This window comes from Capra hircus, chromosome 26 (genome assembly GCF_001704415.2).
Source record: "Capra hircus breed San Clemente chromosome 26, ASM170441v1, whole genome shotgun sequence".
In the NCBI taxonomy this organism is placed as follows: domain Eukaryota; kingdom Metazoa; phylum Chordata; class Mammalia; order Artiodactyla; family Bovidae; genus Capra; species Capra hircus.
This window is the reverse complement of record NC_030833.1, coordinates 48634021-48649675: the sequence shown is the minus strand read 5'-3', so window position 1 is coordinate 48649675 and position 15655 is coordinate 48634021. Positions and strand designations below refer to the sequence as shown.

General features: G+C 38.7%; 1 protein-coding gene across 2 annotated transcripts in view; it reads right to left on the bottom strand.

Moving 5' to 3' along the window:
- The window catches only part of LOC102186455 (cytochrome P450 2C9-like), a 52913-nt gene that overhangs the window by 5294 nt on the left and 31964 nt on the right, over positions 1 to 15655 (bottom strand). For both annotated transcript variants that reach the window (XM_018041109.1, XM_018041110.1), the window contains one exon: positions 6807 to 6994. In XM_018041109.1, the coding sequence (XP_017896598.1) occupies positions 6807 to 6994 (188 nt within the window). The remainder of the gene's footprint in view (positions 1 to 6806; positions 6995 to 15655) is intronic.

The following is a 15655-nucleotide window of genomic DNA, read 5'->3' as shown; positions in this document are numbered from 1 at the left end:
GAGATAAGATAAGTGAGGTAGTAGACAGAATGGTAGAAATAAATGAAACAGTGAGGAAAAAGGAAAAATGAATTAAAAGAAATGAGGACAACCTTAGAGACCTCTGGGACAATGTTCAACATGCCAACATTCAAATCATAGGAGTCTCAGAAGAAGAAGACAAAAAGAAAGACCATGAGAAAATACTTGAGAAGATAATAGTTGAAAACTTCCATAAAATGGGGGAAGAAATAGTCACCCAAGTCCAAGAAACCCAAAGATTCCCAAACAGGATAAACCTAAGAAAAAACAATCCAAGACACATATTAATCAAGTTAAAAAAGATCAAACACAAAAAACAAATATTAAAAGCAGCAAGGGAAAAACAACAAATAACACACAAGGGGATTCCCATAAGGATAACAGCTTATCTTTCAATAGAAACTCTTCAGGCCAGAAGGGAATGACAGGACATACTTAAAGTGATGAAAGAAAATAACCTACAGCCCAGATTTCTGTACCCAGCAAGGATCTCATTCAAATATGAGGGAGAAATCAAAAGCTTTACAGACAAGCAAAAGCTGAGAGAATTCAGCACCACTAAACCGGCTCTCCAACAAATGATAAAGGATCTCCTCTAGACAGTAAACACAGAAAGGGTATATAAACTCGAACCCAAAACAATAAAGTAAATGGCAACAGGATCATACTTATCAATAATTATCTTGAATGTAAATGGCCTGAATGCCCCAACCAAAAGACAAAGAATGGCTGAATGGATACAAAAACGAGACCCATATATATGTTGTCTACAAGAGACCCACCTCGAAACAAGGCACACATACAGACTGAAAGTGAAGGGTGGGAAAAAGATATTCCACACAAATAGAAACCCAAAGAAAGCAGGAGTAGCAATACTCATATCAGATAAAATAGACTTTAAAACAAAGGCTGTGAAAAGAGACAAAATGGACACTACATAATGATCAAAGGATCAATCCAAGAAGAAGATGTAACTATCATAAATATATATGCACCCAACATAGGAGCACCACAATATGTAAGACAAATGCTAACAAGTATGAAAGGGGAAATTAACAGCAACACAACAATAGTGGGAGACTTTAATACCCCACTCATGCCTATGGATAGATCAACTAAACAGAAAATTGACAAGGAAACACAAACTTTAAATAACATAATAGACCAGTTAGACCTAATTGATATCTATAGGACATTTCACCACAAAGCAATGAATTTCACCTTTTTCTCAAGCACACACGAAACCTTCTCCAGGATAAATCAAATCCTGGGCTTGGTAAATTCAAAGAAATTGAAATCATTCCAAGCATCTTTTCTGACCACAATGCAGTAAGATTAGATCTCAATTATAGGAGAAAAACTACTTAAAATTCCAACATATGGAGGCTGAACAACACGCTGCTGAATAACAACAAATCACAGAAGAAATAAAAAAGATATCAAAATTTGCATAGAAATGAATGAAAATGAAAACACAACAACCCCAAACCTATGGAACACTGTAAAAGCAGTGCTAAAGGGAAAGTTCATAGCAATACAGGCTTACCTCCAGAAATAAGAAAAAAGTCAAATAAATAACCTAACTCTACACCTAAAGCAACATGAAAATGAAGAAATTATGAATCCCAGGGTTAGTAGAAGGAAAGAAATCTTAAAAATTAAGGGAGAAACAAAAGCAAAAGAAACAAAAGAGACTATAGCTAAAATCAACAAAACCCAAAGCTGGTTCTTTGAAAGGATAAATAAAATTGACAAACCATTAACCAGACTCATCAAGAAAGAGAGAAAAATAATCATCAAATGGAGAAAAGTCAAATCAACAAGATTAGAAATGAAAATGGAAAGATCAAAATAGACAACACAGAAATACAAAGGATCATGAGAGAGTATTATCAGCAACTATATGTAAATAAAGTGGACAACTTGGAAAATACAGACAAATTCTTAGAGAAGTACAACTTTCCAAAATTAAACCAGGAAGAAATAGAAAATCTTAACAGATTCATCACCAGCACGGATATAGAAACTGTAATCAGAAATCTTCCAGCAAACAAAAGCCCAGGACCAGATGGCTTCACAGCTGAATGCTACCAAAAATTTAGAAAAGAAGTAACACCTATCCTACTCAAACTCTTCCAGAAAATTGCAGAGGAAGGTAAACTTCCAAACTCATCCTATGAAGGCACCATCACCCTAATTACCAAAACCTGACAAAGATGCCACAAAAAAAGAAAACTACAGGCCAATATCACTGATGAACACAGATGAAAAAACCCTTAACAAAATTCTAGCAAACAGAATCCAACAACATATTAAAAAGAGCATACATCATGACTAAGTGGGCTTTATCCCAGGGATGCAAAGATTCTTCAATATCCGCAAATCAATCAACGTAATACACCACATTAACAAATTGAAAAATAAAAACCATATGATTATCTCAATAGATGCAGAGAAAACCTTTGACAAAATTCAATATCCATTTATGAGAAAAAAATCTCCAGAAAGCAGGTATAGAAGGAACATACCTCAACATAATAAAAGCTATATATGACAAACCCACAGTAAACATTATCCTCAATGGTGAAAAATTGAAACCATTTCCCCTAAAGTCAGGAACAAGACAAGGGTGCCCACTCTCACCACTACTATTCAACATAGTTTTGGAAGTTTTGACCACAGCAATCAGAGCAGAAAAGCAAATAAAAGGAATCCAGTATGGAAAAGAAGAAGTAAAACTCTGACTGTATGCAGAATACATGATCCTCTACATAGAAAACCCTACAGACTCCACCAGAAAATTACTAGAGCTAATCTATGAATATTTAAAGTTGCCGGGTATAAAATTAACACACAGAAATCCCTTGCATTCCTATACACTAACAACGAGAAAAAAGAAAGAGAAATTAAGGAAACAATTCCATTCACCATTGCAACAAAAAGAATAAAATACTTAGGAATATATCTACCTAAAGAAACTAAAGGCCTATATATGGAAAACTATAAAACACTGGTGAAGGAAATCAAATAGGACATCAAAGATTTCTCCAATCAAAGATGGAGAAATATACTGTGTTCAAGAATTGGAAAAATCATTATAGTGAAAATGAGTATGGTACCCAAAGCAATCTATAGATTCAATGCAATCCCTACAAACTACCAATGGTATTTTTCAGAGAACTAGTACAAATAATGTCACAATTTGTATGGAAATACAAAAAGACTTCGAATAGCCAGAGCAAATTTGAGAAAGAAGAATGGAACTGGAGGAATCAACCTGCCTGACTTCAGGCTTTACTACAAAGCCACAGTCATCAAGACAGTATGGTAATGGCACAAAGACAGAAATATAGATCAATGGAACAAAATAGAAAGCCCAGAGATAAATCCACACACATATGGACACCTTATCTTTGACAAAGGAGGCAAGAATATACAATGGAGAAAAGGCAATCTCTTTAACAAGTGATACTGGGAAAACTGGTTACCACTTGTAAAAGAATGAAACTAGAACACTTTCTAACATCATACACAAAAATAAACTCAAAATAAAAGAGCTAAACATAAGACTAGAATCTATAAAACTCCTAGAGGAAAACATAGGCAAAACACTCTCCGACATAAACCACAGCAGGATCCTCTATGACCCACCTCCTAGAATATTGGAAATAAAAGCAAAAATAAACAAATGGGATCTAATTAAAATTAAAAGCTTCTGCACAACAAAGGAAACTATAAGCAAGGTGAAAAGACAGCCTTCAGAATGGGAGAAAATAAAGCAAATGAAGCAACTGACAAAGAATTAATCTCAAAAATATACAAGCAACTCCTGCAGCTCAATTCCAGAACAATGAAAGACCCAATCAAAACGTGGGCCAAAGAATTAAACACACATTTCTCCAAGGAAGACATACAGATGGCTAACAAACACATGAAAAGGTGCTGAACATCACTCATTATCAGAGAAATGCAAATCAAAACCACAATGATGTATGATTTCAGGCCAGTCAGAATGGCTGCGATCCAAAAGTCTACAAACAATAAATGACGGAGAGGATGTGGAGAAAAGGGAACCCTCTTACACTGTTGGTGGGAATGCAAACTAGTTCAGCCGCTATGGAGAAAAGTATGGAGATTCCATAAAAAACTGGAAATAGAACTGCCATATGACCCAGTAATCCCACTGCTGGGTGTACACACTGAAGAAACCAGAGTCAAAAGAGACAAGTGTACCCCAATATTCATCACAGCACTGTTTATAATAGCAGGACATGGAAGCAACCCAGATGTCCATCAGCAGATGAATGGATTAGAAAGCTGTGAAATGGAATAGAATATTACTCAGCCATTAAAAAGAATGCACTTGAATCAGTTCTAATGAGGTGGATGAAACTGGAGCCTATTATACAGAGTGAAGTAAGCCAGAAAGAAAAACAAAAACACAGTATACTAATGCTTATATGTGGAATTTAGAAAGAAAGTAATGATAACCCTGTTTGTGAGACAGAAAAAGAGACACAGATGTATTGAACAGTCTTTTGAACTCTGTGGGAGAGGATGAGGGAGGGATGGTATGGGAGAATGGCATTGAAACATGTAAAATATCATGTGTGAAATGAATCGCCAGTCCAGGTTTGATGCATAATACAGGGTGCTCAGGGCTGGTGCAGTGGGATGACCCAGAGGGATAGTATAGAGAGGGAGGTGGGAGGGGGGTTCAGGATGGGAAACACATGTACACTCATGGCAGATTCACGTCAATGTATGGCAAAACCAATTCAATATTGTAAAGTAAAATATATAAATTAATTAATGAAAAATAAAATTAAAAAAGAAATATACAGAAATCATGAAAAAGGTAGAAAAATCATTTTATAACAATTCACCTTAGGGTCACTGACTTAAGCAACATTTACCTATTAATGCTAAAACTGTAGGGTGAATGATAAGCATGAAATTCACCAAGTTCTAGTACTTTGCCATAGATTTTTATTAATTAAGTGTAAAAAAATGTCAGAACATAGGCTATGGAAAAACCTGACAGATACTATTTTATTATGTGAACAACAGTGCATAACCAATAACGAGGTAAGTGACATGATGTGGCCTCTCTCTTCCCAATGAAATTCAGTGGGAAACACTAAGTACCTATGTAGTTCTCTTGCACAGTCATAACTGGAATCTAATTTCTAGAGAACCAGCTTGAAGAATATTTTACATGAGTATTGGCCTGGACATTTCACATAGTGAAATGTAGCGAAAGAAAACAAAAGGGCAAAGAGAACTCATATTGGAAGACTAAAAAGTGAAGATAGCCAGATTTCATGCTTGTTCTTTGGCTGGATATTGAATTAAAAAGGGAAAAAAAGACCATAAAGGATATTCCAGTAAAAGTGGGAAACATTGAAATACAGGCTGGGGGGACCTCCCTGATGGTCCAATGGTTAAGACTCATGCTTCCACTGCCTTAACATCTAAAGTTATTAATAATTTTAGTCTGTGTCAATGCCCACATTTTACTTAAAAGGGAGGTGTTATATCATTCCAAATATCCACTAGGAGAAGGATGAACTTTTTGTGGAAGAATATAAACATCATCTGAAACTCAGCATTTTCTCATTTATAACAATTGATACTCAACAAAAAGTTATTAGGCACTTCAAAAGCACAGCTAGGTGACCACAAGTAGAAGAAGGGAAGACTTATAAAATATGCCCACCATAGGGAATATTTCTCATCTCACTTTATAAGGACAACATTATCTTAATATCAGAAATCTGACAAGAAAATTTTGAGGAAGAAATATAGTAGACCAAAATTCTTTACTCTAAACAGAGAAGTTCTGAACAAAATGTGGCAAACCAAATTCAGCTGTGTGTATACTTCTAATATGTATATTTAGTGGGAAATTGAGGCCATAAATCATAGCAATAGTTGCAGAAATCCATATGAAAAAATTGTATAGCAATTATAACCTATAAATCATAAAAAATAAAGATAAATTTTCCTAATCTAATTTTTTAAATCTACCAAAATATACATAAAACATGCTCAGTAGTGAGAGGTTAACCTCCACTCTCCTGTAGATCAGAAATGAAACAAAGATGAAACATGGATATTAACCCAGATTACAGGTCAATGTATATAGAAATTGCAATTAATTTAGAGAAAGATTATTAGTAATGATTTTAAAATTAGCAAGTTTCCTGCCATTAAATTCATCAAATGATAAAAGCTGATTATATTCCCATATTCCAGTTAAAAGAAATAGAAAAGACTAAAAAGTTTATAAAAGCAAGAATGATATTCAGCACCTAGGGGGGAAACATAACAAAAGATTTGCAAGCCAATCAGTACACTGAAAATTTTTGAGAGAACTATAAACCCCCCAAAACTGGAAGTATATACCAGATTTATTAACACAAAGATAAAATGAGTCATGATGTTAAACCTTTCTAAATAGATCTAATGTAACACTGATAAAAATCCCAGCAGAGAGCTTTGATAAATTGACAAACTAGTACTAACACTGTTTGGAAAAGTAAACATCTAAGATCAGAAAAACAATATTAACGAAGCAGAACAAATTTGGAAGACTTACACTGCTACCTGTCAAAATCTGTTATAAAGCTTTCTAGACTAACCTGGAAACAATACACAAACCATTGAATTGCCTCACATATGATTTTAGTGCTTCTCTCATCTGTGTTCATTAAGGGTTGCACACATACTACGAAATGGGAATGTCAAGACCACTGAAGTCACTGTAAGAAAACCAATCTAACCTTGGGGATGATGTAGTTTCTGAATTCAATGTCATGGGTCACCATATGGGGAAGACTGGAAGGGACCAGGTCAATGTATCTCTGGATCTCATGGACCACAGCATCCGTGTAGGGCATGTGGCTTCTGTCCTGCATGCAGGGGCTCCGGTGTCTTCCAATCACATGGTCAATCTCTTCCTGGACCTTAGCTGATAAGAGATAGTATGACTAATGCAAAAAAGAAAAACGCATATCACATTTTCATACCAATTCAGGGATTAGTTCAGTTCAGTTGCTCAGTCATGTCTGACTCTTTGCAACCCCATGGATCTCAGTACACCGGCTTCTCTGTCCATTACAAACTCCTGGAGCTTGCTAAAACTCATGTGCATTGAGTCAGTGATGCCATCCAACCATCTCATCATTTGTTGTCTCCTTCCCCTCCCACCTTCAAACTTTCCCAGCATCAGGGTCTTTTCCAGTGAGTCAATCCTTCACATCAGGTGGCCAGAGTATTGGAGTTTCAGCTTCAGCATCAGTCCTTCCAATGAATATTTAGGACTGAATTCAGGGATACATGAGGCATTATGAAGGTATTCCAACATCATTTTAAACATCAGTTAGGACTCCCCTAGAGATACCAAGGGAAAATTTCATGCAAAGATGGGCTTGATAAAGGACAGAAATGATATGGACCTAACAGAAGCAGAAGATATTAAGAAGAGGTGGCAAGAATACACAGAAGAACTGTACAAAAAAGGTCTTCACGACCTGGATAATCACGATGGTGTGATCACTCATCTAGAGCCAGACCTCCTGGAATGTGAAGTCAAGTGGGCCTTAGAAAGCATCACTACGAACAAAGCTAGTGGAGGTGATGGAATTCCAGTTGAGCTCTTTCAAATCCTGAAAGATGATGCTGTGGAAGTGCTGCACTCAATATGTCAGCAAATTTGGAAAGCTCAGCAGTGGCCACAGGACTGGAAAAGGTCAGTTTTCATTCCAATCCCAAAGAAAGGCAGTGCCAAAGAATGCTCAAACTATCGCATAATTTCACTCATCTCACATACTAGTAAAGTCATGCTCAAAATTCTCCAAGCCAGGCTTCAGCAATACGTGAACCATGAACTTCCTGATGTTCAAGCTGGTTTTAGAAAAGGCAGAGGAATCAGAGATCAAATTGCCAACATCCGCAGACCATGGAAAAAGCAAGAGAATTCCAGAAAAACATCTATTTCTGCTTTATTGACTATATCAAAGCCTTTGACTGTGTGGATCACAATAACCTGTGGAAAATTCTGAGAGAGATGGGAATACCAGACCACCTAACCTGCCTCTTGAGAAATCTGTACGCAGGTCAGGAAGCAACAGTTAGAAGTGGACATGGAACAACAGACTGGTTCCAAATAGGAAAAGGAGTATGTCAAGGCTATATATTGTCACCCTGCTTATTTAACTTATATGCAGAGTACATCATGAGAAACGCTGGACTGGAAGTAGCACAAGCTGGAATCAAGATTGCCGGGAGAAATATCAATAACCTCAGATAAGCAGATGACACCATCCTTATGGCAGAAAGTGAAGAGGAACTAAAAAGCCTCTTGATGAAAGTGAAAGAGGAGAGTGAAACAGTTGGCTTAAAGTTCAACCTTCAGAAAACGAAGATCATGGCATCCGGTCCCATCACTTCATGGGAAATAGATGCGGAAACAGTGGAAACAGTGTCAGACTTCATCTTTTTGGGCTCCAAAATCACTGCAGATGGTGATTGCAGCCATGAAATTAAAAGACACTTACTACTTGGAAGAAAAATATGACCAACCTAGATATTATATTCAAAAGCAGAGACATTACTTTGCCGACTAAGGTCCATCTAGTCAAGGCCAGTGGTCATGTATGGATGTGAGAGTTAGGCTGTGAAGAAGGCTGAGCACTGAAGAATTGATGGTTTTGAACTGTGGTGTTGGAGAAGACTCTTGAGAGTCCTTTGGACTGCAAGGAGATCCAGCCAGTCCATTCTGAAGGAGATCAGCCCTGGGATTTCTTTGGAAGGAATGATGCTGAAGCTGAAACTCCAGTACTTTGGCCACCTCATGCGAAGAGTTGACTCATTGGAAAAGACTCTGATGCTGGGAGGAATTGGGGACAGGAGGAGAAGGGGACGACAGAGGATGAGATGGTTGGATTGCATCACTGACTCGATGGACGTGAATCTGAGTGAACTCCGGGAGTTGGTGATGGACAGGGAGGCCTGACGTGCTGCGATTCATGGGGTTGCAAAGAGTCAGACACGACTGAGTGACTGAACTGAACTGAACTGGTGGATAAGAATCTGCCTGCCAATGCAGGGAGCACATGTTCAATCTCTGGTCTAGGAAGATTCCATATACTGCGGGGCAACTGAACACATGCCTCGCAATTACTGAGCCTACGTGTTGTAAGTACTGAAGCCTGTGTGCCCTAGAGCCTGTGCTCCACAACAAGAGAAGCCATCACAAGGAGAAGCCTGAATGCAAGAACTAGAAAGTAGCCCCCAGTCGCTAAAACTAGAGAAAGTCCACCTGCAACAACAAAGACCCAGCACAGCTAAAACTACATGAATAAAGAAACAACAAAAAAATTTTTTAAAATCAGTTACACGCCCAGATCTACACCCAGACATAGAGAGAAAATGACCGTAATATAGATGTATGTACATTTCCTACAAACTACACTTAAGATACATCTATACATATCTCTATATTAACATACATGATAAAACAAATAATGAACTATTTCAAAATATAAACAAACATAACCTCAAGACATTATAGTCCTTGCTGAAAGAAAAATAGGAATCAGATGTTAATTTTTAACAAAATAATATAGAGGTAGAAAAGTTAAATTATACATCTTTTTGTGTATTTGTACAATTTGCAATGATACTCTTTTCATCTTCCAATTTCCATAAGCCACCACACTGAGTATTCTAGCAGTTTCTTCTGAAATTGATGCTTTACTTCTAAATAATAATTCACTATTTCTATTTTTAACATACCTATTTCTAGACAATATTGTCCTGTGGGAGATGAGAATTTATTAGTATAGCTCCATCTCCACTTCATATTGAACGCACATAACACACATAATTCCTGTTATTCCATTTCCCCCAATATATTTAGATCACAACTTTCAGCTGTTAGAATTTCATTTTATCATCATTCTGACTATGTAAACAAAGCTTCCTGATCAGACAACTATGATTATGTTTCATTTTTTTGTATTTTCTTGGACTTAAATATGTCTCTTTATTTCATCTTATAAATTTTTTCATCTTGATCTACAATTATTTCCAAATACTGAGATAAATATTCCAAACTCCAAATAACAGTTTTCCTTTTATAAGGAAATCTCAGTCATCAATCACTTCTCTTTTGTTTGGTGTCTCCCTTCATAGCTGCTTTATCTATCTAATCCATTTTGAAGCGAATATTTTCTATGCCTGATACCTAGCTATAGCCCTGACACTTTCATTTTCCTTCATGAGTTCTCAAGATTTTTGGAGCCATGACTTCCTATGACATGACTTCAGGCATTTGGATGAGAAAAGGGAAAAAAATGGGTAAAAATTTTGTCAGACACACTGGTCTGAAAATACCCTTTATAAAATCAATACCCAGTTTGATAGTTGGTGCGGGGGACTGCCCGTGAAGGGTTAAGTCTTGGGAGCTGCTCGGCGTTATGCAGAGCCTTAGGCATGTTCCTAAGCTCCCTGTCCCGCCCCCCTGAAGAATTTATTACCCTTAAGGCTCCAGGACGTTTGGTTCTTGCAACATTTCATAGAAGATAGATTATCTTATTGATAGAAGATAGATTATCTTATTGTGATCTGTACACAATGGTAAGGGTCTTGTGATTGTATTTGGAGATTAAGAACAATCTTGTGAATGTCAGAAGTCACGTACTTTATCCTATATATACTGCAGCACAATAAAGGAAGGCATCAGCCATTTTGGTCTGATCCTCTCAACCCCATCTTTTGTCTCTCTCTTATTTTTCTTAGCGGGGACGCTCTGTTCTCTCCCTGTGCAGGTGCGACTCTTGCTTGTGCTGGCCGCGGCAGGTGGCGCCCAACGTGGGGCTCGACTTCGACAGTTTTCCTCGCCACTACTCTTATTCGCTAAAAAGAGTGAGTATATACGTATACAAGTGAATTTAAATTGAGGAGGAGTAGTAAGGTATATAGTTGAGAGTATAAATATGGGACAGACGCATAGTCGTCAATTGTTTGTACATATGTTATCTGTAATGTTGAAACATCAGGGAATTACTGTTTCCAAACCTAAATTAATCAATTTTCTTTCATTTATTGAGGAAGTTTGCCCTTGGTTCCCCAGAGAAGGTACAGTAAATTTAGAAACATGGAAAAAGGTAGGGGAACAAATTCGGGCTCATTATACTCTACATGGCCCTGAAAAGGTGCCTGTTGAAACTTTATCCTTTTGGACACTAATTCGTGATTGTCTGGACTTTGATAACGATGAATTAAAACGTTTAGAAAATTTATTAAAACAGGAAGAAAATCCTCTACATGTTCCTGATCCGGAACCCAGGTATGCTGTTCCCAAGGGAGTTGAAGGCGACCCTCCGTTTTCTAAATTATCGCGTCCTTCAGATAATGATGATTCACTTTCATCCACAGATGAGGCGGAATTAGACGAAGAAGCTGCTAAATACCATCAAGAAGATTGGGGTTTTTTAGCACAAGAAAAGGGGGCGTCAACATCTAAAGATGATTTGATTGAATGTTTAAAAAACCTCACTGTTGCTTTACAGAACTCAGGAATTAAGCTTCCTAGTAACAACTCTAAATCTCCTTCTGCTCCGCCTCTTCCCCCTGCCTATGCTCCTTCCGTTATAGCAGGTCTCGATCCCCCTCCGGGGCCTCCTCCTCCTCCTCCATCTGAGATTATGTCTCCGCTGCAGAAGGCATTGAAACAAGCACAACGACTTGGTGAGGTCGTCTCCGATTTTTCTCTTGCTTTTCCTGTCTTTGAAAATAACAACCAGCGTTTTTATGAAGCGCTGCCTTTCAAACAATTAAAAGAGTTAAAGATTGCTTGCTCACAATACGGTCCTACTGCTCCATTCACTGTTGCTATGATAGAAAATTTGGGTACTCAAAATCTACCCCCAAATGATTGGAAACAAATAGCTAGGGCCTGTCTTTCGGGGGGAGATTATTTACTATGGAAATCTGAATATGCTGAACAGTGTGCTCGTATAGCCGATGTCAATCAGCAACAAGGTATACAGACTTCCTACGAAATGTTGACTGGTGAAGGCGCTTTCTAGGCTACTAATACTCAACTTAACTTTTTACCTGGTGCATATCCACAAATATCAAATGCGGCTCGACAGGCATGGAAAAAACTTCCTAACTCTAGTATTAAGACAGAAGATCTCTCAAAAGTCCGACAGGGACCTGATGAGCCTTATCAGGACTTCGTGGCACGGCTCTTAGACGCTATAGGTAAGATAATGTCAGATGAAAAGGCTGGGATGGTATTTGCAAAACAATTGGCTTTTGAAAATGCTAATTCTGCCTGTCAAGCTGCTTTATGACCTTATAGAAAAAAGGGAGATCTGTCTGATTTTATTCGCATTTGTGCTGATATTGGACCCTCCTACATGCAAGGTATTGCTATGGCAGCGGCATTACAAGGAAAAAGCATTAAAGAGGTACTTTTTCAGCAACAAGCCAAGAACAAGAAAGGATATCAAAAGTCAGGTAATTCGAGTTGCTTTGTTTGTGGTCAACCTGGCCATTGGGCTGCAGTGTGCCCTCAAAAACAACAAATCCCTGCTAACACTCCTAATTCGTGCCCACGATGTAAAAAAGGAAAGCATTGGGCATGGGATTGTCGTTCCAAAACGGATGTTCAAGGTAATCCTTTACCCCCGGTTTCGGGAAACTGGGTGAGGGGCCAGCCCCTGGCCCCGAAACAATGTTATGGGGCAACACTGCAGGTTCCAAAAGAACCATTGCAGACCTCTGTCGAGCCACAAGAGGCAGCGCGGGATTGGACCTCTGTGCCACCTCCTACACAGTATTAACTCCCGAGATGGGGGTTCAAACCCTTGCCACAGGAGTGTTTGGGCCTTTACCTCCAGGAACTGCTGGACTGCTTTTGGGGTGCAGCAGTGCATCTTTAAAAGGAATACTTATTCATCCTGGTGTGATTGACTCTGATTATACAGGAGAGATAAAAATATTAGCCTCCGCTCCTAACAGAATTATTGTGATTAATGCAGGACAACGTATAGCTCAACTTCTTTTAGTTCCATTAGTTATACAAGGAAAAAAATTAACCGAGATCGTCAAGAAAGAGGCTTCGGGTCCTCTGACGCCTATTGGGTGCAAAATGTTACCGAGGCACGACCAGAACTTGAGCTACGCATTGATGGTAAGCTTTTCCGCGGAGTGCTTGATACAGGGGCCGATATTAGCGTTATTTCTGAAAAATACTGGCCTACTACATGGCCTAAACAAATAGCTATTTCCACTCTTCAGGGTATTGGCCAAACTACCAATCCAGAACAAAGTTCGTCCCTTCTTACTTGGAGGGATAAAGATGGTCATACAGGCCAATTTAAGCCTTATATTCTGCCCCATCTTCCAGTTAATCTATGGGGGCGTGATATATTAAGCAAAATGGGTGTTTATTTATATAGTCCTTCACCCACCGTAACAGAATTAATGTTGGATCAGGGCTTACTCCCAAACCAAGGTTTGGGTAAACAACATCAAGGCATCATTTTACCCCTTGATTTAAAATCTAATCAAAGTCGAAAGGGCTTGGGGTGTTTTCCCTAGGGACCTCTGATTCTCCTGTGACACATGCCGATCCTATTGATTGGAAATCTGAGGAACCGGTATGGGTCGATCAGTGGCCCCTAACACAGGAAAAACTTTCTGCCGCACAACAGCTGGTGCAGGAACAGCTGAGGCTTGGACATATTGAACCCTCTACCTCTGCTTGGAATTCCCCAATTTTTGTTATTAAAAAGAAGTCTGGGAAATGGAGATTGCTACAAGACCTTCGCAAGCCATTATTTGACATCCTTAAAGGTGACTCTGACCCTGCGTCACCCCGAACACTTTCTTCAGAAGGACGATCAGCCTTACAATCAATAGAAGAAGCTATTAGACAACAACAGATTACTTATTGTGATTACCAACGATCATGGGGTTTGTATATACTTCCTACCCCTCGAGCACCCACAGGGGTTCTTTATCAAGATAAACCTTTGCGATGGATATACCTATCTGCTACTCCAACTAAACATCTGCTCCCTTACTATGAGCTTGTTGCAAAAACTGTAGCAAAAGGACGTCATGAGGCCATCCAATATTTTGGTATAGAACCCCCTTTCATTTGTATTCCTTATGCTTTAGAACAACAAGATTGGCTTTTTCAATTTTCAGATAATTGGTCTATAGCTTTTGCAAACTACCCGGGATGGATTACTCATCATTATCCTTCTGATAAATTGTTACAATTTGCTAGCCTTCATGCCTTTATTTTTCCAAAAATAGTTCGCCGACAACCCATTCCTGAAGCGACACTTATATTTACAGATGGATCTTCTAATGGTACTGCAGCTTTAATTATTAACCATCAAACTTATTATGCACATACCAGTTTCTCTTCTGCCCAGGTTGTGGAATTATTTGCAGTCCATCAAGCATTGCTAACTGTACCCACTTCCTTCAATTTATTTACAGACAGCTCCTATGTGGTCGGTGCTTTACAGATGATTGAAACTGTTCCAATTATCGGCACAACCACTCCTGAAGTTCTTAATTTATTTAAATTAATTCAACAGGCCCTCCACCGTCGTCAATACCCGTGTTTCTCTGGGCATATTCGTGCGCATTCCACCCTTCCTGGTGCCCTAGTACAAGGCAATCACACTGCGGACGTTCTTACTAAACAGGTGTTTTTTCAATCGGCTATCGATGCAGCCAAAAAAATCTCATAACTTACATCATCAAAATAGTCATTCTTTACGGTTACAATTTAAGATTTCCCGTGAAGCTGCACGACAAATCGTAAAATCTTGCTCTACCTGTCCTCAATTCTTTGTTCTCCCTCAATATGGTATTAACCCTCGAGGTTTATGCCCTAATCATCTCTGGCAAACAGATGTCACTCACATTCTTCAATTTGGACGTCTTAAATATGTTCATGTCTCCATCGACACCTTTTCTCATTTTCTCATGGCCTCCCTTCATACTGGAGAATCAACTCGTCACTGTATTCAACATTTGCTCTTTTGCTTCTCTATTTCAGGAATTCCACACACCCTTAAAACAGATAATGGACCTGGTTATACTAGCCGCTCTTTTCAACGTTTTTGTCTTTCCTTCCAAATCCATCATAAAACAGGAATTCCCTATAACCCACAGGGACAAGGTATTGTGGAACGAGCCCATCAGCGTCTCAAACATCAACTATTAAAACAAAAAAAGGGGAATGGCTTGTATAGCCCCTCACCGCATAATGCCTTGAATCATGCTCTTTATGTTCTAAAATTTTTAACTCTAGACGCAGAAGGCAATTCAGCAGCCCAACGTTTTTGGGGAGAACAGTCCTCATGCAAAAAACCACTCGTACGATGGAAAGATCCACTTACCAATCTGTGGTATGGGCCAGACCCTGTATTAATATGGGGACGCGGGCATGTTTGTGTTTTTTCACAGGATGCCGAAGCGCCGCCGCTGGATCCCGGAGAGGCTGGTACGCGCGGCGGAGGAACTCCCTGACACATCAAATGCACCACATGACACTGAGCGAGCCCACGAGTGAGCTGCCTACCCAAAGGCA